Source organism: Pipistrellus hanaki (assembly GCF_964339955.1).
Source record: "Pipistrellus hanaki genome assembly, chromosome: 3".
Taxonomy (NCBI): Eukaryota; Metazoa; Chordata; class Mammalia; order Chiroptera; family Vespertilionidae; genus Pipistrellus; species Pipistrellus hanaki.
Window position 1 is genome coordinate 11,066,250 of NC_140505.1, and position 27,773 is coordinate 11,094,022.

At 34.3% G+C, this 27,773-nt stretch overlaps 1 protein-coding gene across 1 annotated transcript in view; it reads left to right on the top strand.

Moving 5' to 3' along the window:
* Window positions 1-838: 838 nt before the first annotated feature.
* Window positions 839-27,773, top strand: part of MSR1 (macrophage scavenger receptor 1) — a gene marked incomplete at its 5' end in the record, with an annotated part of 66,462 nt that continues 39,527 nt past the window's right edge. Inside the window, 6 exon segments of the mRNA XM_084877013.1 lie at window positions 839-877; window positions 879-943; window positions 6,987-7,093; window positions 10,282-10,395; window positions 15,593-16,005; window positions 18,127-18,313. Of these exon segments, the coding sequence (XP_084733139.1) occupies window positions 839-877; window positions 879-943; window positions 6,987-7,093; window positions 10,282-10,395; window positions 15,593-16,005; window positions 18,127-18,313 (925 nt within the window).

The following is a 27,773-nucleotide window of genomic DNA, read 5'->3' on the forward strand; positions in this document are numbered from 1 at the left end:
TCTCTGAAATTAATGAAAATACATATATTAAAAAAAACACACACACACACACAAAAAAAAAATTACGTAAACATGGACTATCTCATCAAACTTACATCATATGAAAAAGGATATGATGAGAACCCTATATAATAAAAGCCTAATATGCTAAGTATCTGGTTGTGTGGTTATCAGTTCAACCAATCAAAGCGTAATATGCAAATAATATCCTAAAGCCCCTCAACTGCTCATTATGACATACACTGACCACCAGGGGGCAGACCGTCTACCAGTCCCTATGATGTACACTGACCACTAGGAGGCAGACGCTCCAACTGATAGGTTAGTTTGCTGCTTGGGTCCAGCCAATCAGGACTGAGTGAGATGGGCCAGACACACCCTGAAACCCTCCAGTGGTCCCTCCCCAAATGGCCAACCTCCTGTGTCCCTTGCCAGCCTAGATCGTGCACTGGTGGGTCCCTCGGCCTGGCTTGTGCCCTCTTGAACCCAGAACCTTTGGGAGATGTCAAAGAACCAGTTTCAGCCCAATCTCACAGGCCAGGCTGAGGGGCCCCAGTGGTGCATGAATTTGTGCACCTGGCCTCTAGTAGAAGATAATAGAGAATAGGAATTTATAGAAGGCATACACATCATAGAAAGGAAGAATTCATCTGCCATATATTCTGTTCCCTATTATAATAATCCCTGTTCCTTTTTCATCTTACTTCTCTTTTTATTTTGTAATGTCCTAGATGGGAAGACAGATTTAGATTTTGCAAACTTGTGCTTTGGTGAGAATACAATTGAATTGCATTGTTAAGAAAGATTTTCAACACTCAGTGTGTCATTTCCTTTCTTCATGTATCAGATGCTGAAATACTATGTGATAAAGATTTTCACATTTCAGTTGTAAAAAGTGGGAAGTGGATAAATCAGTTCAGCCGTCTTTAGGACAAACAGTAAAGTAAGTTTATTTTAATGTTTTTTCAAAATTCTATTAATTATATGTGTCTTCTTTGTATCTGGGTGTGTGTATAGGATATGTGAGATACAGGTGTGTATATACAAAATCAATCATTTCTAGTGGATTTTTTTATTGTAGCACTAATAGTTTGGTTTAGTTGTTTCAATGATAATAAAATAAAAAAAAATAGAAACTTGTGCTAGATGTTCCATGAATGGACACTATATGTGTGTACATAAATATATACCTAAAATATACAAAATACTTTGCAGGTTAAACTGGTAAGAAATTTTGAGCATATAACTGTATATTTTATTGAAAAATATCAGCTTTATTAAAAATATGATTAAACACTTTAATTGGACACATTTCCTTAATTTTCACATTATACTTGTGGCTTTAATATCTTTTATTAGCTTTACATGCTTATGTAGGAACTATTGGTTGTGTATATATGCACTTCACTAGACTAGTTATAGGGAAGTATACACTCAAAATATAGAATACACAGTTACTATCTTAAGGAAGTTTATGATTTAACTTGAGCATCTTGATATGATATGATATATAATATAATATAATATAATATAATATAATAAATATAATATAATATAATATAATATAATATATAATGTAATATAATATAATATAATATAATATGATATAATATAACAACATATAATTTAGGTACATTGACTAGTGTGAAAGTGTACAGACAACTACTATGGGAATATAGGAAAGGCCAAAATTACTTCAAAGAGAGAAAGAACTATTAAAAACATGTTCACGAATTTGTTAGAATTTAGATTCATCTTAAAGAATGGGTAAGTGTTCTCAGATAAAAAAAAAAGTTATAGCACTCAGATTATTAATGTTTTATGCAATAGTTAGAAAGCTGATTTTCTGGAAGTACACACAAATCTAAGCTTCCTCACTCAGTTCTACAACATTAATTAGTTATACAAAACTTTTATGTCTTGGTTTTCTTGCCTTGTACAATGGAGACAATGCTGCTCTATACCTCATGGAGCTGCTGTGAGGATAAAATAGAAAAGGAATTGTTTTAAAATAAAGGTGATTCATTTTTTTTTATGGTTGTCCATGTACCAGGCAATTTACAAAAATTATTTTAAATCCTCATAATAAATATTTAAATTATAATCATATCTTACATATATAGAGAAACTGCAATAAAATAAATTAAAATTCTTGTCAAAGGTCACATAGTTCAGAAATTGCACAACCAATATTGAATCCTAGATTTTATATATTTTAAAAAAGATACCATTTTCCCTTCACTACCAAGAATGAGCATCAGTAGTACCAGGCACAATATAGTTGTTTCCATTTCTTACCTTAATCCCTTTTATGGATACATTTCTTAAGTGTAGAGCTATTTGTTTCTCAAATATGTTAGTTATTTTCATTCTATACACTTTTTTTTTAACTTTTAATGCAAAATCAAAGTTTTTATTAATAATAAAAGTTACAAAGTAATTATTTACCCCAGATCTTAAGGATATAGTTAACCTTAATCATTTGATGACAAATATGAATAGGGAACAGTCTTAGAAGGAAGTCTGCATAAAATATATATTACATTAAAGAGTTTATTCATATCTATATAAAGATCTCCTGATATGAATACACAAAACCCAAGAAGAAAAATAGTTATATGCAAATATCTCTTACAGACTAATAACAAAAAATATAAGAAAAAGCCACCATGAGGTATTAACTCTTATCAAAGTCAAAATGATTCTAAAGTAAATATTATTACTGAATAGTGTTGAATTTGGTTTTAATACTACCATACTTATATTTGTCTGTAATCTTTGTAAATTTGCATGATCTTTATAAAGAGCAGTTAGACAGTAGATATCAAGAAGTTTAAAATAGTTTTTCTGCTAACTGGTAGTTTTAACATACAATGAATTATCCTAAAATAACATTTCAAAAGAAGACAGATATTATGAAAATATTTACATTATCTATATTAGTAAATATTGTCCTCTAAAGGAGAAGGGAAAAATTAAAAATGATCACATTATAGAAAAATGACTATATGAATAAGATTCATATATTTACTGAGTTGTTATGTAGCCCATGATTATAAATTAAAATAATTTGAAATATAAAATATTGATATGATTTTAAGGGAAATATATAAGACCAAATGGTAATGTCATTATAAATCAACTAAGTAACATGGATATTTAGGTACAAAACTCAAAATTTATGTAAAAGTGTGAAAGTATATTTTCCTTATATTAGGACAAAGAATGATAGAAACTTTCCTTTAGTTTACTTCAAACATTGTTATCATGTTTTTATAATAAAAACAATAGGAAAAACGTAAAAGGCATGTTTCCAAACAAGTTAACATTGAAATTCTTTCACGTGGGTTTCCCGTGGCAGCTTCTGTAAACTTTTCACGCACTTTACCAAAAGCTGATATTGCAGAGATGTGTTTCACTTCCCATGAGAACATGCTTTTAATAGATTATACAAACTCAGAAAATTTCACAGTCCTTTGTCAGTGCATTGATATTTGGCTGGAATGATAACTTTATGTGAAGTTACTTTTCCTCTTAACCTTGGAAATAACATTTAAAGGCACATTTGAATTGCATAAATTGTGAACTGGCTGCTAACTTCATATGTATATGTTCTTTAAAATTATTTTAAAATCACAATAATAATAATACAGTAAAAAACTGAAGTAGCCCTAACTGGTTTGGCTCAGTGGATAGAGTGTCTGCCTGTGTACTGAAAGGTCCTGGGTTCGATTCCAGTCACTGGCATCTACCTTGGTTGTGAGTAGATCCCCAGTAGGAGGTGTGCAGGATATTTCTAACTCTCTGTCCCTCTCTCTCCTCTCTGTATAAAATCAATAAAGTATATATATTTTTAAAAAGAACTGAAGTAATCTAGTAAATCTAATTAATGTGTTTGAGGCAAAATGGGAACTTTGAGGTTGAAATGTTTTGTTTCAGTTTCCTATTTACACACAATTCAGAGATAACATTTTCATTTTCCAACGTATAGAACAACTTTAAAAATTTCCACAATGGTGAAATACAAACTTTGCTTGAGGCATAATCTTATATATGAAACCTAGTCATCTTGCAAAAAACAGTCTTTCATTTATTTTATGAAATTTCTTATAATGTATATGTATGTAATTGGAATCTACCAACTGCAAAGAACTTTCTGGTCATTGAACTAAAGAGATAAACACTCCAGAATCATAGATCTAACTTTTGTGAAAGGAGACAGACAATAGACATGATGAATAAGAAAAATGTATTTCATATCAGTTAGATAGTGAAAAAAAAAATTTTGAAGAACAAACAAAAAATTTAGCCAGGAAGGACTTGAGGAAGTGAAAGAGATATGCTGTAATTTTACATATGAGGCTCAAGAAATGTCAGTCTTTCTAAGAAAGTGAGGTTTTCATGGGGAGCTGAGTGAGATGGGAGAGTGTTCACAGGTTTTGAGCAGTGGAGTGACATGATCTGACTTACTTTGTGAGAGGAACACTCTACAGGTAGTATGGAGAATAAGTAAGCATATAAAATGGAAAGAGTAAGAGTGAAACTGAGAGGCAAGTTGAGAAAGATGATGGGGCTCCAACCAGGATGGCAGAAGGGAGGGTGACAATAGATTGGATGTGGAGTATGAGATAAGGAAGACCCCGAGGTTTGGGCCAAAGGAAATCCAAGTTGCAATGCTGTAAGACCATTGCATGTACTAGTAAGGTCGGGAGTTAAGAGGAGAGTTCTGGGCAACAGGCATCAATGTAAGAGTCATTAAGCAGCCTTCAAGTTTGTATTTAAAGCAGTGGCTAATGAGAACACTGAGGGAATGAATAATACAGAAAGAGGACAAGAACTGAGACCTGGCACAATCCAATGTTAAGTTGGGAGATGAGGAAGAATAAGGAAGGAAAAATAAAACTTCCCTCGATGTACTATCTCAGTCCAATCTTCAGTATCTCTTCTCAATATAAGAGCATGAACATGACCAAATTTCTGGTTTACACACTCAAGGCCTATCATTTTTATACATTTATTGTTTCTTGATTTCTCAAGAATCTGCTTCTCTACCATAGAAGCAAGACAAACTCCATGGTAGCAAGCAGCTTATGGATGTTCTTACATGCCTTGGAATTTTTTGTCCTATTTCATGACCCGGGCTTCTTCTAATATAGTGTCAAAGGTTCTTACTTATCCTTAATGCTGATTCATCTTCCTTTACTTGATCATTAAATATATTTGTTCTCAAGTTTTGTTCTCCATATTTTTTTCCTGAAACATATTTTCTGTTTGATATTTTTCTCCTAGTATTTGTTAAAGTGTTATATTTTGATGCTTGTTCACCAAGTTTTTTCATTTCCTTCTCTTTTTAAATATCTCTTGGATTCTCCCCTTTCATTGCCAACTTCATTTTGCTACCCTAGGAGCCTAGCTGGGGTAGAGAAAAAGGAGCTGAAATTAAAAAAAAAAAAAATGGAATAGAGTGGAAGGAATGGAGGAGGAAATCAGGAGTTGCGATGCAATCAGATATGGGTCTGGTGGATGAGAGTGAACTAGAATAGACCTTGGCCTTTGGTTGAAGTGACTATGCTTGTCTAGCATCTCTATTTATCTTTACATCTGACTTTATCATGTGTTTCTCTCTGCATAAAAAATAGAAATAAATTATTATAATAAACAGATGATATAAATAGACATATGCCAACACCAATACCTGGGAAGAATAAAAATTAGGTTGATGTGGAAAACACACTGTTGCAGCTAGTTGTATTATTTAAAGAAATGATTCTGAGCTGGATCAGAAATAAGATCACAGCTGGATATATGTATAAGTACTATATATATATATATATATATAATTTATCTGATGATAATTTGTATATTAGCCTTTTTTATTGGTACATAAGATCTTTGTAGCTTGAAAATGTTCTATACACATTGATCTTTGCTGTCTAGTGACTTGCACAGTATATGAGGTGATGGTACATGATAGGAAATTGTTGGAGTAGCTTACATGAAGGAATAGGTATTTCTATCTTAAAGTTATTGATTGAAAAATATCCCAATACTTATCATCGTATATAATAAAAGTCCTATATTATTCTAAGTGTCCTGTCTACCAGTTGGCTCTTCAGCCAATCAAAGCATCATATGCTAATGATATGTTAAGGCAGCTCAACCTCTTGCTATGACATGCACTGACCATCAGGGGGCAGATGTTCTGACTGGTAGGTTAGCTTGCTGCTGAAGTCCTGCTGAGCAAGAGGGGCTGGACATGCCCAGGAGCCCTCCTGCAGTCCGTCCCTGGCTGGCCAACCTCCTGCTTACTGAAGGTAAAGCCCATCAATTTGTTTTAATCAAGCCTTTCAAATGATTCTGATGAATTTTCAAGACACATAGGTATAGATTGTATCATTGAATATGGATTGTGCTTTAAAAGGTACAAGGATAGCCCAGCCAGTGTGGCCCAATGGTTGAGGGTAGGCCCAAGGTCATGGCATCAATGTTTCTGTCTCTCTATCTTTCTCCCTTCCTCTCTCTCTGAAATCAGTAATTTTAAAACAGGTACAAAGACATATTTACGATGCTGCCAGTGTATAATGAGGACTCCTGAAAAAGAAATAAATAAACACAAGTAAGAAAAAGAAAAACTAAAACTAAGTTTTTTTCTGTAATTCCTAACCTAGTGATTAGATTTTTTTTTTCTGTCCAAAATGATAAACAGATGCCTTGGAAAAAGAAAAACTGGCTCATAAAGTTCTGATAAAAGACCACAGGAAATATGTACATGTGTATGTAGAAAGATACATGAGTAGGTCCTATGTAAGTCTATCTTACTGTTACAATGAAAACTTATTGATATATATATATATATGGTAGATATGTAAATTTAGTTAGTTTTCTTGCTCAAATTGAGTTTTAATTCTAAAATTCAGTTGGAAACATTATTCCAAAGGGTCCTAAGCATTTTGTGTGTAATTAATGTTTTTCCATGTGTTTAATAGAGGTATGGCACAGTGGGATAGCTTTCCTGATCGAGACGGGGACACTGACAGCTGCTCAGAATCTGTGAAATTTGATGCTCGATCCGTGACAGCTCTGTTACCTCTGAGTAAGTAGAGGAAGGGTTGGATCCCAGGGAGGGTGTCCTTAAGAGTTGTTGACACTATGTAAAATTAGTCTTGTAGCCTACCTTAAATGTGTATGAATGTTAAAATAAGACTATAAGACTGGATAAGTAGGTATTTCCCTGTCTTGAGAGAGAATACAAAATAAACTTAAATTGAAGTAAGGAAACATTATAATATATTAAATTAATCTGAGATTGATTGAGTTATCTGATTTCCCAGCCATGGACTAGATCCTGGAGATGTCTATGATTGTAGCACCATGAAGGAAGGAGGGTGGGTGGGAAGAGATTAACCAAAGAATTTATATCACATATGTGCATAACCCATTGACACAGACAATAGGGTGGTGAAGGCCTAGGGGGGAGGGGATGGGCTAGAAGGGTCAATAGGGAAAATAAAGGGTACATTTGTATAACTTTATTTTTTTTGTGTGTGTGTTTTTTTTCATCTGTATAACTTTCAACAATAAAGATAAATTTAAAAAGAAACACATAGGTGGTTGGTACTTATATTAGTTTCCTGTGGCTGCAGTAACAAAATACCACAAAGTAGGTGCCTAAAACAACAGACATTTGTTCTCTGACACTTCCAAAGGCCAGAAGTCTAAGTCAAGGTCTCAGCAAGGCCATACACCCTTGGAAAGTTCTTAAGCTCAGAATACTTTCTTGCCTCTTTCTAGCTTCTAGTGACTCCTGGTAATATTTAGTACCGCCCCTTTGCTTGTAACTTCTTCACTGCAATCTCTGCCTCCATCTACACATGGCCTTCTCTCAGGGTGTCTCCAAGTCCTCTTATCCTAAAGATATTAATCAATGAATTAGGCCCCACCCTAATGCAGTATGGCCTCCCTTGAACTTGATCATATCTACAAACACCCTTTTTCCAAATAAGTTCACATTAGTTTTCAACAAATATATTTTTGAGAAACACAATTCAGCACATAACAGTCCTGAAACAGATGCTTGTTCAGGGTACCAGAAGACTTCAAAAGAAGAAGTATTTGACTGTATCTGGATAGGTCCATTTAATGTGAGGATGGAGATGCTTTAATTCTGCCAAGCCTTAAGTATTTACCAGGCGCTGAGGTGGGTGGGGAAGGAGACATAGAGATATTTCAATTAGAGGAAGCAGCAAATGCAGAGTTACAGGATTGTCTATTAATTCATACATAGAAAAACCTGAAATACAGATCACAACTGCAAGACACGATGGATCTTATATGCTGTGTTCACAATAGATGATGAGACACCAGTGAGACAAGAAAAAAAGAGAACAGTAAAAGCTTTTAAAGGTGGAGATGTTGAAAGATTGAGGAAGGAGAACAGTCAGTGGGAACAGAAAAAAAGGCAAAATAACAAAAACAAAAACAAACACACACAATAACACATTTGAGGGTTTTTAAATGGCAGCATATGGATAATTTGTGATTATAAATTGGAGGCTTGGAGATGATGACTCCTGGGTCTCAGGCTTACTCCACCTGGTGGGTGGAATACCCCATCTTGCTTGTATTGTGGGGTTGTTCTTTTTCCTTAGATCAGGGGTCCTCAAACTTTTTAAAGTGGGGGCCAGATCACGGTCCCTCAGAGAGCTGGAGGGCCGGACTATATGAACTACTAATTCCTACTGTAACACCTCGGCTGCGCTCACTGCCCAAAAAACCTGGCGGGCCGGATCAGACTCCTCTGCAGGCCACATGTGGCCCGCGGGTCGTAGTTTGAAGACCCCTGCTAGATCTATCCTTATTTTTTTAATGTTTTTATATTTCTTTTTTTACTTTTCTTATATTTCTTTTGTTTCGTTAGTCCTCACTTAAGGACATTTTTCCATTGATTGTTTTTGTTTGTTTGTTTTCATTTTATTGTATAAGGTATTATAAATAGTAGTACTTATGTCTCCTTTTTTTCTTTTTTCCCCATTTTTCCCTCCTCCCCTATCCCCTGGCACTTGTCCTCATCCTTCCCCTACCCTGCTCTTCCCCCTTGCCCCCAGTGTCTTGTGTCTGTTGGTTGTGCTTATATGCATGCATGCAAGTCCTTTGGTTGATCTCCATTGATTGTTTTTTAGAGAGAGTAGAAGAGAGGGGGAAAGACAGAGAGAGAGATTGATGTGAGAGAAACACATGGATTGGTTGCCTCCTGCCCAAGCCCCAACCAGGGCTCAGACCTGGAGGAGCCTGCAGTCAATGTACAGGCTCTTGACTGGAAGGGAACCTGGGACCGTTTGGTCCGTAAGCTGATGCTCACTCGACTGAGCAAACCAGCTGGGGCTTAGCTTTACTTCTTAAATTTTTTCTCCTTTTCCTTTCCTTTCCTCATAGAACATTATTGAGAACTGTCTGAACTTTTGTTTTTAATTTTGGAGTTTACAACCTGAAAATAAAATTTACTTTTTTTAGGAAACTGAGCAACAAGAGCAATGGCTATCAGAAAAATATTTTAATAAATGGTTTTATTAACTTAATTTGATATATGTCTTCCTCTTCTATTGAGATTCCTTCTACACCAAGTTATCTTTTCCATAATTACTACCCATTATGTGAATCACTGTTTATTTAAATTAATAATACTGAAATGTTAATATTTTCTAATATATACAGAGGATGAACTTCATTGATTTATTTCAAAATTTAGTCAAAATGTGAATATTTTGTTTACTGCTTATTTTACATCTTATTCACATCATAAGAGGTATCCAAATACAAAGTTATAGAGATTGGATTTTTAAAAGAAAATTGTACTAGTATAATCATCATAGAAAATAAATGTTTCTATCTGACTTAATATAAGAAAAAAAATCATAATTACATAGTTACTTGGAGGGGAGGGGATATTTTCACCCAGAATATATTCCCATATGAAACAAAAGAATAAAATTGTTTGCATATGTTGGTATGAATATTAAAATGTATCAACCAGTAGCCCCAAATGAGACAAGTACAAACTGTAGAAGATACTCACTTAGTGCATGGCTAAGTAAATCAAAATGTCTGCAGTGATGCCAATATTGGCTTAGACTGTGATTGTCCCTTTTTCTTCCTACTGAATAAACAAAGACCTATCCCCTGTCCCCCTCTTTTATTTAAATAAGCTTGGTAGTTACAGGTCATAAAAATTGTAATTGAGTAAGAGTAAGTTTTCTAACAACAGTTTGGGCTTTTGTTTTTTAGGTTTTAAAAATGGTCCTGCCTTTCCAAAGAAACTGAAGTCCGTCAAAGCTGCCCTGATTGCCCTTTATCTCCTTGTGTTTATAGTTCTCATACCTATCCTTGGGATAGTGGCAGGTACAGTATTCTAGAGTTCTGAAACCCAGCAGCTCAGCAGGTGACTTAGTTGCTATAAAAGCAAAAGAGAAGCACTCAGTCTTTTGTATTTGGGAGATTCATAAGGTAAACTTCATATCACAAAGTGTTCCTCAAATTTAATAAATGAAAAAATGGATTCTTCAAAGTTACTACCCTGTTTCCCCGAAAATAAGACAGTGTCTTATATTAATTTTTTCTCCCAAAGTTGCGCTAGGTCTTATTTTCAGGGGATGTCTTGTCTTTCCATGTGCTAGGTCTTATTTTCAGAGGATGTCTTATTTTCGGGGAAACACGGTAAGTCAAAGAATAGAAACAATGAAATAGAATAGGAAATGAAATATTAAGATAAAAATATAGTTGTGGAAAGGATTATTTCAAAAATAGATTATCCTCTGAAGTCCTATAGACATCTAGCGGTGAGTCACAAATTTCAAGGTAAGTATTCTAGTTGCCAATGTGAAAATATGAATATGACCATTTACATTAACAATGCCTAAAATATAAAAGCAAGCCAGTTGTTTGGGTAAAGATCTACTCCTAGTATTGAGAGCAGAAAGAAATATTCCTATAAGTCTTAAAAAAAAAACAGTGGCCTACATGACAGTAATATCTTTACAGTTTATATGGCCACATATTTCATAAAGCCATTATTTAAAACATCTCTAAACACTAGAACACTTTACTTGGGCTCAACATAACATTTTCCAGGTACATATTTCTTTGGAGAGTCTGACTTAAATTGGGGATAAATCTGAGGGTTTCTATAGAGGTGTCTTGCATATACTAACTCAGTGAAATTTGTAAGTATTATTCCCCTCAGAAGCATTTTTTTATGTATTTGATTGGCATTTGCATTTATATACCGTGTAGCTCTTCTTTCTCTATGACTGAAGACATGTCTGGGCATATGATATACTAAGAGATAGGCTGGGAGTAAGATACATTTTTTGTGCACACACTAATCAGCTTAACGAGAAAATGCTCCTAAATACAAGGCCAAACCTTCTCTGCTAAGAAGCAATCTAAGGGAATATTCCAAGACAGAGCCAAAACTATGCTAAGAAAGAAATGATAATAAAACAACAATTGTAACTGTAGCTATCGATTTTAGGCACTCACTATGTTCAGGCGCTGGGCTATAAATTATCCACAGATTGTCTAAATACACCTTTCCAGTTACCCCCGAGTAGACATAAACTCACCCTCCTTACCCACAAAAAGAATCTGACAGTGTTCAGTACTGGAGCTGCAGTTCCCACCCATACACTTGACTCCTAACCTCTGTGTCCTACTGTCTTCCAGGGTAATTGGGTTTTTAGCACAAAATATGCTTGACCAATAAAAAAACAAAGAAGAGTCGCTGTAATTTTAGCGAGGAAAATATTTTTTCCCAGATAAAGATCAACTCCTATTTTGGCCATTAGAAACAAAATAAGAAACAAAACCAACAAGAAACGAAACCAGTCACTCACTCAAACCAACCACAACCATCTAAATAAAAGAACCTGGTTATCTCTCATGAAATGAACTTCCTGATGAACTCAGGTTATCTGTATGCTGTTTATATACATGCTTATCTGTAGTTTGAAAGACATAACAGAAAGATACTTTATTGTTTGGGATTATTAGCAATTTGCCAGTTATGATTAGGTTAATTTAATTGCCTTTATACAACCATGGTCTGTGGCGCCAACCCAAGAGTGCAACTACTTTCTAATAGGCCAGTGTAGAATGTGGACTGACGTCTGAAAAGAACTCTGGGTTCTCAGCAAGTTCAGGATCTCTGGGCTATTAGAAAATACTATCCAGTCAGCACAGTTAATTTAGGGTTGACAATGATTGATCTGAAGTGGTTTTGTTTACTAAAACTATAATAGGACCTATGAAGATTGACGAGAAGTTTAAAATGTTCAAATTATATGCTCATGTTAGCACCCAAATTCATAAAAATAGGGAGATCTTGCCATGTCTACCACTCTTGAAATATAAACAATTGATCATCCATTTACAGCTTTAATTAAGTTGTAGATCAGAATATATTCCAAAAAAAGAACTAAAATGCAATACATATCTCTACTGATACCAAAAAATTATAATTATAGACCAAATATATCCCTACTAAAATAATAGTAATCACTTTGTTTTGGCAAATAAGAGTTGGTGGGTGAAGTAAAATGTTGTACATAAAGACTCTGCTTAAATTTAAAGTGTCATATTCATAAAAAAGATATTCCTTAATTTTAAAATCTATTCTATATGCTATCTTTTCTTTAAGAACCTACTGGATCACTGGCTTAATAGAACAGCATAATATCTCTGGACAATGAAATATAACTCAGTATCAATGTATATAAATTGTCACTGAAATATTTTATATTCTTTAGCTCATAATAATATATGTTTTTGGTAGGAAAAGCTATTACCAACACAAAAGAGTAAATGTGATCCATGGAATCAAATATAACTCTCCCTAGGCCTTTAACACAAGTCCTAAAATCTTGTCTCCTTTAAGTGTGAAATAGAAAAGTAAAAAAAAAATGCCATCTCTCCAATGATAGTGAGATAAATGAAGATCTGAAAATAGGAACTCTTGTGTTCTTTACCTAGATTTATGATACAAAATTAAACATTCTTTAAAAATGTAGGGATTAAATTAGTTCTCATTCAGAATTTGGGAAAATAAGAACTGTTTTGTTTTTAAATATATTAATAAAATGTAACCTTTATTGTCAATCCACGTTGAACTTGATGTCAAATAAAAAAAACCTTTGGTCATATTACATTTTGTTAAATCAGGTGTCTCTCTTATATTGTGAACAAGAGTTACTTTACCCATATAATACAGAAATTTTTTCCAGTATAAGTAAAATTACATGATTGAATAATTATATCCATATGCCTAATAAAAAAAAGCACAGAGATTACTATACTCATTACAATATGGAACTTCCTCCAGTCTTTTGTATTACACAATATTAATTGCCCCTAAATATCAATGATGTGCATATAGATGCACAAGTCACAACCAGTGAATCCAAAATATTAATAATAACAAAAAAGCTGAAACTTGCCAAAAGCTTATTATGTGCCAGGATGTATTCTAAAGACCTCACATACAATAGCTCATTTAATTATTTGAACACTGACTATTAATACCCCATTTATATAAAAGTGAAATGAAAGCATTGACACCTTATTTTGCCCAAGGTCACAATTTGTAAAGGAAAGAGCAAGAATTGCTAACCCAGTTCTAATTCAGAACCTGAATTCTTAACTAAAAAACAAACAAACAAAAAACGACAACAATAATAATCACCATAAAAGGAAAATTTTTAGGGACAACTTTGAATTTCAGTCTATCTTATTCCCAGTGTTTTATACTTAGTAGGTGCTTAATAAATAAATCATAGTATTGATGAATTCATAAACGAGGCTGTCAATCCAAAAATTACTCCCCACACTTAACTTAATAAATGGGATAAAATCTTAGTAAGAAATATACTTTTTTTTGTCCAACTTGTTGATAAATTAAGAAGTATAAAATTATGCACACTTAAAATGGCCTTTGTTGTGGATCATATAAAAATGTAGTCATATTTCGCTTAATTGTAAAGAGAATGTAACTAGAACAATAGGATATAATGTGTGTTTCTAAAAATTGGGATTTAATTGCATATACTATATGCCTTATCTCATTCATCCTTAGTATTACTGTTGAGATAGTTACTATTTCTAGATCTTTGTGAGGACTTAAGCATGGAGAAGATAAGTAACTTGCCCAGAGTAACCCAACTAATAATGAGAAGTATAACTAGAATCCAGAATCAGGCAATTTAATCCTGTGTAAACACCAATGTCTTATTTATAAAACAGGTATCCTGAGCTAAGGGTGGAAACTAAATGTTTTCTCATGTGTTATTTCATTTAATTCTCAAAAACCTATAAAGATGATACTATTGCTATATAATTTTTACTCAGAAAACTCACAGATCAGGTACAACTGATTATGCAGATATATTTTTAAACTATGTGAAGTTATTTTTTTATTGCTTAATAATGGTCAGATATGGAAAAATTTATATAATAAAACAAATATAAATGAAGGACATATTTATGTAGATAAAAGGTATAAGTGATGGAGAAAAATATATAGAGATATGAAAAAACAAGAAAATCTTAACCATCACTGGTTAGTGGTAAAATGGTATTTAATGTTTTCTTTATTTTATATAAATATGTATTATTTTATCTGCAAAGTTAATGTTTATGCTTTTCATTTTTTGAAATTTTAAGCATATTATATTGCTCTAGGTCATTTCAGAAGGATAATTAGCTTGTTTAGAGAATATATGTCCATTTGGAAGTACATATCCTCAGCTCTACATGTCCCCAAAATATAATCTTGCTTTTATAATAATAATATGATAGTGAAAACAGAGTCAGATTTGCTATACACCAAAATGTTAGCATTTAACTTGGAAGAAGATCAATGTTAAATAGTTTTTTCTTATTATTCATTTCTCTAAATTTTTGCTATGAATAAATATTTCATAGTAGATAAAGACTAAGCTTAGAAAAACAATACCTTTTAAAGTAAGAATATTATTTGCCCAATTTTTTGTTCCACCAACTATAAATTAGGCCTGTGTAAACTGAAAATGACAATTCTTAATGATATGATGAGGAAGATGAACCAACAATTTATTCATAAACTTATTAGTAAATAGTACTAATTTATTAGTAAATAGCACTAATACTTCTACTTTACAAACTTTATTGTTATTATCATCATATATCTTAATAAGAACTACTATATTCAACATGCTAACTTCAGATACTCTGTTATTTTATCTTAATGACAGACCCAAGGAGTAGGGTTAAATGCACTTTATAATCTGTGAATCTCTCTTACTGGGAAAGCCAAATGCAATGGTCCAGGAGATCCTTATAAGCAGCAATTCAAAAAGAATGGCTTAATCCTGGAATAAATTCTAAAGTAAATTGGGAATAGGAGACTGTCACCCTCTCAGCAATATACCTACTGTGGTTCATACATGTCTATTTAAAATAAATACCTGATTTGGGATAGCGTTCAGAATGTTAGAATGGGATGATATACTGGTATGCATCTAAGGAGCCAGGCCATGACTCTGCTTATTTTTTCTTAAATACATAGCTCAACTCCTAAAATGGGAAAGGAAGAATTGCACAGTTGGTTCAATGAATGCCAGTGATTCATCTCAGAGTCTGATGGGAAAAGGAAATGACCGTGAAGAGGATATAAAATTCCGAGAAGTTGTCACAGGAAACTTGAGCAGCATGGAGAAAAGAATCCAGTATATTTCAGATGCACAAGCCAATCTCCTAGATTCAGAGCATTTCCAAAATGTCAGTGCAATGACTAATGAAAGATTTGATGATGTTCTTCTCCAACTGAGAACCGTGGCTTCCTCAGTCCAGGAACATGGAAATGAAATAGACGAAATCTTCAAGTCATTAATAAGTCTGAACAGCACATTACTTGCTTTGCAGCTCAGTATTGAAACACTGAATGGCAAAGTCCAACAGAATGCAGTTAAACAACAAGAGGTAAGAACTTTCTGATTGGAAGGCCGCATGCTGACACTGAATTCATTTAGCTCCTATCTCCTCATTGGAGCAGGAGATCAAACGTTATAAACCCTGATTGAACATCATCCTACCTACTTAGATTCCATTCAGAAACTTACCAGGTCTCAATCTAGTTTCTTTTCTAGATTCCCAGCAAAAAGGAAAATGTTTTTCCATTGGATATAGCCTCTCAAGGTATTTTAGTATAATAAAACCTGGTATAGCATCTCTTGTGGCTGCCTAAACCAATTATGATTTTTAGATTACCTTAGCAGATATGGGGAGGTGGGCACTGTAAATTTTACACCCCCCCCCCCCCATTTATCCTCATCCTGCACATGGATAACCTAACAAACCTAGTTTAAAATAGTTACTTTGTCACTCCTAGGAAGTATACATAACTTTTATGTGTAAATTAACTATAATTTAAAAATTAAAATTTGAATGTATTATCATAATAGCATCAAATATACAAGACAAAAGAGCAGGATATATTCTAGACCAATTGCCAGCAAAAGTTTCTTTTTAAGGGTCAGATAAATATTTAGCTTTGGGACTACATGGTCTATGTCAAAACTGCTCCACTCTGTGATAAAAGTAAAACAAAGAAACAAAACATTATCAAAATAGATAAAAAGGTTTGGTAGATCAGCAAGAGAAAAGGCCAATGCACAACAGAAAACCAAGAAAAGACCTGAAAGAAAAAGTAATAAAGAAAAATATAAAAAAAAATTATGATTTGGTATTTAACTTTATCATAGTTGAAAAGCAAATTAAGTATTAAGAATTTATTGTGTCTACTTTTACTCTGCCAAGGGAAATATATTGATAATGCCAAGAATTTATGTGCAAAAAGTAGGCACTAATGTACAATTAATAAGATTTTTAAATGATATCAAGTATTTGGATGACAGGCTGAGAGTATTGAACAAAAATTTTAATTATTTACACACTTGGATCAGATTCACTTTCAGGAAGCTGCCTTATAGAAACAGAAACACACACATATATATAAAGTGATGTTCAGCCCAGCCAGTGTGGTGCACTGGTTGAACGTTGACCTGTTGACCTATGAACCAGGAAGTCATGTTTCCAATCTCAGTCAGGGCACATGCCCAAGATGTGGACTTGATCCCCAGAAGGGGTCATGCAGAAGGCAGCCGATCAATGATTCTTTTTCATCATTGATGTTTTTATCTCTCTCTCCTTCTCCCTCTCTGAAATCAATAAAAAATTTTCTAAAGATGTTCATTATAGCATTATTTAAAGTTGTAAGATAGGTGCAGCTGAAAACTCTAATAGGAATCAAATAAACTATGAAAAATACATACAGTATAATTCTACTAAATTATTAAATATAAGGCAGCCTCTCAGTATTATAATAGGTACCTATACTATTGAATAAAAAATTAAATATATTATTGACTAAAAAATTAAAGCATGTCCCAGATCAAACAAGTACTATCTCGCTTGTTCACAATCTCTCTATACTAGTATATGCATATATGCATGCAGGTATTAAATGCCATTAAAATCAAAATAATAATGAAATCTCAAATACAGAGGCAATAAAAATTAAAAATAAGATATTGTTAATATGCTAGTTGAAATTATATTGAATATGAAAAGCGATCCTGAATGTTCATTTCCACTGGGAAATATGGCACTAAACTTTGTTACTGATATAAAACAATTATATATTCAAATCTGTCAAATTCACAGAATTGGAATACTAAATTTTACTATAAGTACAGTATAAAAAAGCCTTACTTGAGATAAATTAAAAATCATATCACAAGTGTTTTAAAGTTGGTTGTGTTTTGACATCTATATATTTGGAACTAGAATACCTTAGATATATTCAACTAGGTGGGATCAGGGCAGAGGGTGTGAATATTCAGTTGTTCAGTCAAAAGAGGAAATGCTTAAAACCAAAGAATCTTTTAAAATGGTTCTCTAATTTTTGTATTCTTATTCCATAATATTCTTGTAATATTATATATATTTTTTTAAAAGCCTGGCTTCCAGGATTTCTTAAACTTACATATTTTATAAATAATGGTGTAACAAAAATTGTGGATGCTTGCTTATGCTTCACAGGAAAGGACTAAATTAGAGGAGCGTGTGCACAATGCATCAGCAGAAATTATGTCTATGAAAGAAAAACAAGCACTTTTGGAACAGGAAATCAAAGGAGAAGTGAAACTGTTGAACAACATCACTAATGATCTTAGACTGAAAGATTGGGAACATTCTCAGACACTGAAAAATATCACTTTAATTCAAGGTAAAATAACTTCTCTTTCTTCCAGAAAATGATATTTTAAAATGTAATGATACACATGAGATTTGATCTCCAAAATCCTATGACTTAAAATAGTTTTTGAACAGCCGAAACTGGTTTGGCTCAGTGGATAGAGTGTCAGCTTGTGGACCGAAAAGGTCCCAGGTTCAATTCCGGTCAAGGGCATGTACCTTGGTTGCAGGCACATCCCCAGAGATGTTTCTAACTCTCTATCCCTCTCCCTTCCTCTCTGTGAAAAATCAGTAAAATATATATTTTTTAAAAATAGTTTTTGAGCATACATTTACTACAAATATGTAGAGAGAAATCTTCAGATCATATTAGGACATGGTAAGGTAACAGTATCCTGGTATCCTTTAAATAGTAAGAGATGAGTTCTAATGAGTCATTATCCCAAGTTTTCTGTAAGGCACAAAGTTCTCTATCTGTCTATAAATCAAGCTTGTTAATTCTCTTTTTCAAAACTTCCAGATTCTTTCTTATATTTTACCCTATTGTATTATTAATTAGAAAAGTCTTTGAACTCTCCAAAATAAGTGAATTTGTTCATTTCTTTTTCATTGGTTTGTAAAGCAAGGTAAATTTGCAAATTAATATTTTTACACTAGTTTCTAATTAATTAATTGTTAGTATTTTTCCTTTTACTTTCAACCTTTGGGATTTTTTTTTTAGGTTCGTCTCTTTTTAGTAATAAGTCCCAGAAGACTATATAGAGTACATTTTTGCTTCCAATGCTCACAATTCAGAGAAAGTAAATAATGTATATTTATAGATATATACATATACAATAAGAAAGCTTATTTTTAAATTCAGGTTAATGAAACATACAAAGTTCATATTATGTTTTTAAATATTTATCTTTGAAATGGAAGTAGATGAATGAGTCTGGTAGAATGTAGATTAGAAACCTATTTCTTAGATTGCAGGGATTTTTTTTTTATTACTCTGTAGTGTAGCTTACTTATAGAAAACACATATATATTCTTTAATTATTACATTAAAATAGATGATAAAGAGAATTTTCAATTAATCAGATTTCTCTCTAATAATTAGACAACTACACTTTAGATTTCAAATAAAGATCCTAAACTTTAAAAATCCAAATCTAAATCATTGATTCTTGAGCATCCCGCTCTATCCACCTCCAAATCTGTTGCTTTTCCAGTCGTATTTGTTTATTGTAGCATTGTTCAATTTGTTACTCTCTCAGACATTTTGGAAATTATCTTTGACATCTTCCTCTCACTCCCTACATCAAATCCATCTATAAGTCCTGTTAACTCACAATATTTCAAATAAAATTTGTTTTTACTATCTCCTCTGCTACTATTCTAATTCAAGCAACTATACTCCAATTTGATGCACTCCATCAGTTTCCCAATTGTTTGGCCTAACTGTACTCTTAATTCATTCTACATAATTTAGAGCAAAAGGGTGCTATAAAAAAATGTCATTATCCTGGCTGGGGTGCTCAGTGCTTGAGAGTTGGCCTATGTTCCAGGAAGTCATGGTTTGATTCCAGGTCAGGGTACATTCCACGTTGCTGGATCAATCCCCAGTAGGGGGCATTGCAGAGGGCAACTGATCAGTATTCCTCTCATTGATATTTCTATCTCTCTATCTCTCTCCCTTCCTTTCTCTCTAAAATTAATAAAAACATATCCTATATAATAAAAGGCTAATATGCAAATTGACCAAATGACGGAATGACCAGTCACTATGATGCTCACTGACCACCAGAGGGCAGGCACTCAATGCAGGAGCTGCCCCCTGATGGTCAGTGCGCTCCCACAGCACCACTCAGCTAGAAGCTGGGCTCAGTACTAGTGAGCACAGTGGTGGTGGCGGGAGTCTCCTGCCTCCGGTGCAGTGCTAGGGATGTCCGCCTGCTGGCTTAGGCCCCGCTCCCTGAGAGCACAGGCGGGGCTGAGGGCCCCCCACCCCAAGTGCACGAATTTCGTACACCAGGCCTCTAGTCTTCTATCATAATAGAAGTGTAATATGCTAATTAGATCAGACCTCCTTCCACACGACCTTCTGGATGAAGCCAGGGCTGTGAGAGAAGCCCCGGACCTGGGTGACTGTCTGTGGCCAGAGGGGAGCACCAGTCTCAGGTGCCAGAGGGAAGCCCAGGACCCAGATGCCAGAGGGAACCTTGTGCTGGCAGCCTACTCTTGCACGAATTTTGTGCATCAGGCCTCTAGTTTAAAAATATCGTTAGAACTTCCTTCTTTCAAGCTAAGATGCTCCAATATCTCGCTATTGGACATGTAAGAAAATCTTAATTTCTACTTGGTCTGGCGCTCATCTCCTTATCTGCCCTTATTTTCTAATTTTCCCTCTGCCTAGCTTAGAAATCTGGAAGAATGAAAATGCCATTAAAAGGTGTGAGTTAAGCCCTGACCCAGTGGCTCAGTTGGTTGGAGGGTCCTCCCATACACCAAAAGGGATTTCTCATCAGGGCACATACCTAAAGGATGCAGATTCGGTCCCCAGTCAGAGTCTGTGTGGGAGGAAATCAATCAATGTTTCTCTCTCACATCCGTGGTTCTCTCTCTTCTCTCTTCTCTCTTCTCTCTTCTCTCTTCTCTCTTCTCTCTTCTCTCTTCTCTCTTCTCTCTTCTCTCTTCTCTCTTCTCTCTTCTCTCTTCTCTCTTCTCTCTTCTCTCTTCTCTCTTCTCTCTTCTCTCTTCTCTCTTCTCTCTTCTCTCTTCTCTCTTCTCTCTTCTCTCTTCTCTCTTCTCTCTTCTCTCTTCTCTCCTCTCTCCTCTCTCCTCTCTCCTCTCTTCTCTCTCTCTCTCTCTCTCTCTCTCTCTCTCTCTCTCTCTCTCCAATAAGAACATATTCTCATGTGAGCATTTTTTTTAAAAAGTGTAAGTTAATAAGGAGGAAGTGCTAGTTTCACTTGTTGCTATCTAGAATGAACACTAGACTCTCTCTGTCTTGAAATGTCCTTCCCTTACCTCATCATTTTTTCTTGCCTCCACTCAAAATCACCTTTTTAGAGATAAGTTCTCCCTTCCTCATTCTCATTCTTCTCTCCATCTCTTACTTACTTTAAGTTCCTCATAGTACTTATTGCTATATGAAATTGTTTTCCACTTTCATTTGCTATTTGTTTATCATATATCTTTCAGTAGAATGTGAGCTCCAGGAAGTTGAATCTTGTCTTGACCATCTTTTCTAGCACATGTTAGAGCACCTGATATATAGTAGGTGAGCAACTATATATGTATTGAATGAATAAGTGAAACTAGTACTTTTATTTTTTTTAATTTTTAGTACTATCTTGTCAAGTTACACTTTATAATGGCAATAGCATTCTTCCAAGTTTCCGGGATATATTGTAATATTTAATTATTTTTTATTCTTTCTCCCAAGGCTATTAGTTCTTATGTTCTACCCTTTATATACTTGTATAAACTGTTTTTATTACTGCTCTCCCAGACAATTGAAATAGACTCCCAATTATTTCCTGCCTCAATCTTTCACACTATAATCCTTTCTACATTCTTGTTAGAATGCAGTGTTCTTGAAGGGAACCTAGATTACAAAAAGCCTTTCACTTCCTCCTAATTATACATATGTCTCCTTTTGGCATTTACGGTATTCTGTAATGTGTTTCTTAACTATTTTTTAATGTCTCGTGCTCTCCTTTTATCTTTTTGATCCCAAATATTTCAATTGCTTTTACTGTAATTATAACATACCCAATACTTTCATACATCCTTCCTTGGGTCTTTTACTTCACTTGGAATAATATCTTTTGTCTTCTGTTAGTATCTGAAAATATCTACCATTCAATGTCCACCTAATATCTGAGCTTTTACATGAAGCCTTCTCTAGTTACACCATAGTAATACTATTGCTGACATTTATATTTTGCTTAATATTGAACAATAAGTATTTTTTCACAGGAGTATTCTTAATATGATCCAATATAACAAAGATGTAATACGCAAATGGTTGTTATGCCATGAAGTATAACAACTGACCATGTAAGGACCAGATCACGGATCAGCAGGGGGGTGGGGCAGCAAGCTACAAGCTGGCAGTGGAGAGCTACAGGAGGAGGAAGGGCAGAAGTGGTGAGGGGAGTGGGGAGCAGAGGGAGCTACAGGAGGACGAGGCAGCAAGCTATGACGGGGACCTGGGGGACTACAGGAGGGCGGGGCAGTGGGCAGAGACCTACTGAAGGGTGGCGGAGAGCTCTTGGTGCATCGATTCATGTGTAAGGCTACTAGTTGTCATATATGAAAGAATCTCATACTACCTAACAGTGAAATGTTAGGTCTTCTTGGAAACAGTAAGTTTCTTAAAATGAAGGACTATTTCTACATTATTTATAGCATCTTACCACAAAATACATTTATAAATACAAATTTTAAAACTACAACCCAGATATATATATATATATAGTATAAATTAATGAGTTCTTTATCATTTGTGGTTTGTAGGATCATATCATTACTTTTTGTCCTTTTCTTTATATTAACAATGGTTAAATAACTGTAAAGATAAAATAAGTAAAGATGTTTTAATACATTTCTCAGCTAATTATAGTAAGTAAAGTGTAAAGGACTAAATTATTAAAATGGTAAACAGAGTTTGGTGGAGAGTAGGGGACAGCATGACTTAAAGTTGGTGAACACTGAGGCAGGAAGCTAAGAGAAATAAAATATGTCTCTGTAGTGAAAAAAATTAACATAATGTTCACTTAGAAAATTTTTAATGCATTATTCCAACATCTAAAAGCACCAAATAAATATACAGTATTTCATGGTAAGGAAGAAGAATAAGCAATTGATTGTATTTAAATTTGGAGATTTGTGTGCAATTAATTATTGGAATTTAAAAATAGATTGATGTGTCTTTAGCCACAATGAAGGAAAAACTAATCTCAGGAATAATGGAAGAACAGATGTCAAAAATGAAGTCGATTAAATTTGGAATACTCTATCCTAGGATGTCAGGAAGGAAGGGTTCTAGCTCTGGTTTTACCCAATTAGCTTTAAGGTCTTGAATAACTCACTCTCTCTGACCCTCTATAAGTATGTTTGACTAAGGAATCTTTAAGAATTTTCCAGATTAAATATATCTAAGTCAGTGAGTATGAACACTGGGAGAATACAAAACAAGGGGACAGGTGTATGTAGTTAGACCCTATTAAGATTTGAACTCAATATGAGGCAAGATGGCGAACAAATAATTTATTATCATAATAATTAGGACATGAAACATAACTGGAAATTTCTGCAGATATTAGTGCTATATTATCATCTGAGGATTTAAAATAATGGTATGCCTGGGATTGCTCTGTCAGTAAACTGCATAATGTTGATCTATAATATTTATGATTACTGAGTGTCCTAAATCAGCACATTTCTTGGACTTATGTAGAAATCTGTTTTCTTTTTTTTAAAAAAAAAATTATAGAGAAGGAGCTAAATAGTGGATTTTTATGTGTATTTTATAAAGGGAATTGTTCATGGAATATTTTTGCTGTAGCATTTAATAATTATTCCTGTAACTTTGCAGTTAGGAGGTATAAAATGGAAAAAAAATTAATGTGAATGCTTACAGCTTTTTGAACTAGGGCAAATAATATATTTTGACCTATACCAATCTCATTTTTTTGACATATGCTAGCAAGGGAGTTGACATTTAGCATTATTTCCATTTACTTATGCACATAGATGATATTGTTGTGATTATGGAACAGAATTTTGAGAGGCAAAATAGTAACTCAGAACAAAGAAGGTGACTATGATCGACTCTAAGTCTCCTAATTTAAAGATCTTCATTCTTTTTTCCCCCCCATAACATGGCAGAGTAGATTGCTACATTTCTTTATAGTTGAATTGGAGAGATAGATAGATAGATAGACAGATAGATAGATATAGAGATACACAATTTTTAAGCTGACTGAAGGAAATATGAGGGTGAAATATACAAAATACTTTCAGACCAGATTACAAAATATCTAGAATCGTCAGCTGAGGGATGACGGGCATGTGAACTACTAGAGATGGAAAGGAAAACAGTTTTGGAAAGTAGCATGAGAGCATTATGTGTTCAAAAGTTCTATGCAAGAGGCTAAGAGAAAAGTGGTTTATGATCTGTGTACTTTTATATGCTCAAACTATTTAAGACACAAAACATTTATTTAAATATTACATTTTGTTCATAGCAATAGAAGAGATATAACAATGGCTAAAAATAAAATATAATATAGTGACTGACATTAATGTTATATGAAAAATAAGAACAGCCGGAACCAGTTTGGCTCAGTGTATAGAGCGTCAGCCTGCGGACTGAAAGGTCCCGGCTTCGATTCAGGGCAAGGGCATGTACCTTGGTTGTGGGCACATCCTCAGTAGGGGGTGTGCAAGAGGCAGCTGATCGATGATTCTCTCTCATCGATGTTTCTAGCTCTCTATCCCTCTCTCTTCCTCTCTGTGAAAAATCAATAAAAAATATTAAAAGGGAAAAAAAAGAAAAATAAGAACAAAGAAGTAGCATCTAACATACCTAGTTAAAACTCCTTAAGGGAAACATTAACCTGATTCCCTTACTTTGAGATTCAGATACCTGGTATCAGGTGATTATTATTGTCTTTGTTGTTTAAAGAAATGCCTTTATTTACTTACTGTTTAAATTATTTTTTATTTTTCAGTTACAGTTGTCAATCAATGTTACGTTAGTTTCAGGTATACAGGATAATGGTTAGACTTTTATGTAACTTATGAAGTGATCCCCTGATTAATCTTCTACTACCCACCTGACACTGTACACAGGTATTACAGTGTTACTGACTGTAGTCCCTTTGCTGTACTTTACCTATTACAACTATTTTGTAACTGCCAATTAGTATCAGTATGATTACATTAAAACAGAAAGAGGGGGATTTTTAACTCAGAATATAATAAAATAACATGTTTTTTTCTGATATACTTATTTATTTAAGTGTATATATCAATATATATATATATATATATATATTTTTCCATCACCATTTATCCCCCATCCCCTCATTTACCTTCACCCACATCCTCCTTCCCCCAGTGTAACACTGCACTGTTATCTGTGTCCATGAGTTCTTTCTCTTAATTTTTCTCTTCTGCTCAATCCCGCCACCTCTCAACCCCCATCTTCCTTGCCAAGCAGTCAGCCTGCTTTCTGTCTATGAGTCTGTCTCTATTTTCCTTGTTAGTTAAATCATATGGAACTTGTGCTTGGCTTATTTCACTTAGCATAATGTTCCTTATGATTGAACTAATGCTCCAACCTTAGAGTTGTATGCGGTTATTATACATAGTTACATGCAAAATAACTGAAAGGATAGTGATTATGAAGTTCATTTCTTACGTACCACAGAAATGGTGAAAACTTTTTATTTCAGAGGCTAAGAGCCTAGATCTAGTCTGTATGCCCTTCATTTCTTGTCTCACACGTTCTAATTTTCTCTGCTTTAGAGAGGCCGAGTGATTAAATCAAAGTTTTTGCTTGTCCACTTTTTAAAAAAAAACAAAAAAACACCATCCTTGGGTACCATGGATTTCTTCCTTTCAATTGATCAGAGAAACTCAGGATGCAAATTGAATCTCTCTGTCCTGCTTACCCCTCCATCATCACGGTGTGGAAATGACCTGCTGCTGTGTGCATGGTGGGAAATTAAACTCCCATTGTTGGGAAGAACTGCATTTCACATAGATTAGGACATGCACACAGATCCCCACTGATATACTAGTAGAATCATATTTCTTGTGGAACATCTAAATATATGTTTCCAACAATAAGCTATGGCTTAGGAGAATTTGCTAGTTAATTATTTAATGCACAGTAGTATGTAGTTTGCATGATGATTATGTGAAAAATGTGCAAAAATGGACAACATATACACAAATACAAGAAAAATGTACAGTGCTGTTGTCTTAAGATGATAGAATTATAAATTATATTTTTCTCTCATGTCTTTTCTAGGCTTTTATATTTTCTAGAATAGAGTTGCTTTTGTAATGAAAATAAAACAAAACATTACTGTTCAATGTTGCATATGAAAAAAAAAGGACAATGTACAATTGAGAAGAACAATGATATGTGAAAACTGTGTAAGCAGGAAAGGAAGGTTCCAAAACACAAGTTATACCTTAAAAAAAAATGGAACAGATCAGAAAAATAGAGAGAAGCAAAAACAAGGACTTCAAATGAAACAAAGGAAATGGATGAATATACTTACTCATGAAATAATCTTTACCTATTTATGTGGCCACCTCTCAGAATTCTTCCATTGTTACATCTCCAAACGTAATTAGAATTTGTAAACAAACCACTCTAACCAATGATGCTAACTGTAGTTGTGCATTGTCCTTGGGCTTTGTATGTGGCCAAACCAAAGCAGTTGAAAATGCCTCTTTTAAAACATTCTACTAGTGGCTTGGTGCAAGGATTCATGCACATTGAAAGAAAATTAATTAGAAGAAATATTTTTAAAAATGTATATTTTATTGATTTTTTTACAGAGAGGAAGGGAGAGGGATAAAGAATTAAAAACATCAATGAGAGAGAAACATTGACCAGCTGACTCCCTCAAACATCCTACTGGAGATGTGCCTGTAGCCAAGGTATATGCCCTTGACCAGAATCGAACCTGGGACCTTTCAGTCCGCAGGCCAATGCTCTATCCACTCAGCCAAACCGGTTAGGGCTAGAAGAAATACTTTAATATCACTATTCACCCTTTATAATAGAGTGTCAACCAAATTCACGATTGACAATGACAGATTGAAACACGCACATGCAATTGGCAAGAGCTTTATATGTATTGTGCGTGCACAAGTCAACGCTTATTTTTAAATTGCCAGTGCATGTCATCTGTACTGGCCAGTTGGTTGGGTAGATGGACAGTCAAGTCACTTAGCTTTTTATATATATAGACTAGAGGCCCGGTGCATGAAAAGTCGTGCACTTGTGGTATGTGTGTGTGTGTGGGGGGGTGTCCCCTCATAATCAGGGGGGGAGGGCCCCCTCAGTCCAGCCTGGGCCCTCTTGCAGTCTGGGACCCCTTGGAGGTTGTCCACCTGCTGGCTTAGGCCTGCTTCTGGGAGTGGGGAGTGGAGAATCAGGCCTAAGCTGGCAGTTAGATATCCCTCTGGCAGCCCAGAATCCCTGGGCCTAAGCCATTAATTGGACATCCTTAAAGCTACAGTGAAGGCAGGAGCTACTGCACTGGCCAACCATGAGCCAGCTTCTGGCTAAGTGGTGCTCCCCCTGTGAAAGTGCACTGACCACCAGGGGGCAGCGCCTGCATTGAGTGTCTGCCTCCTGGTGGTCAGTGTGCATCATAGCAACCAGTCGTTCCTGGTCGGTCCACCTTTATGGTCAATTTGCATATTACCCTTTTATTATACAGTATAGGATGATGCATCTGGTTTGTTTCTTC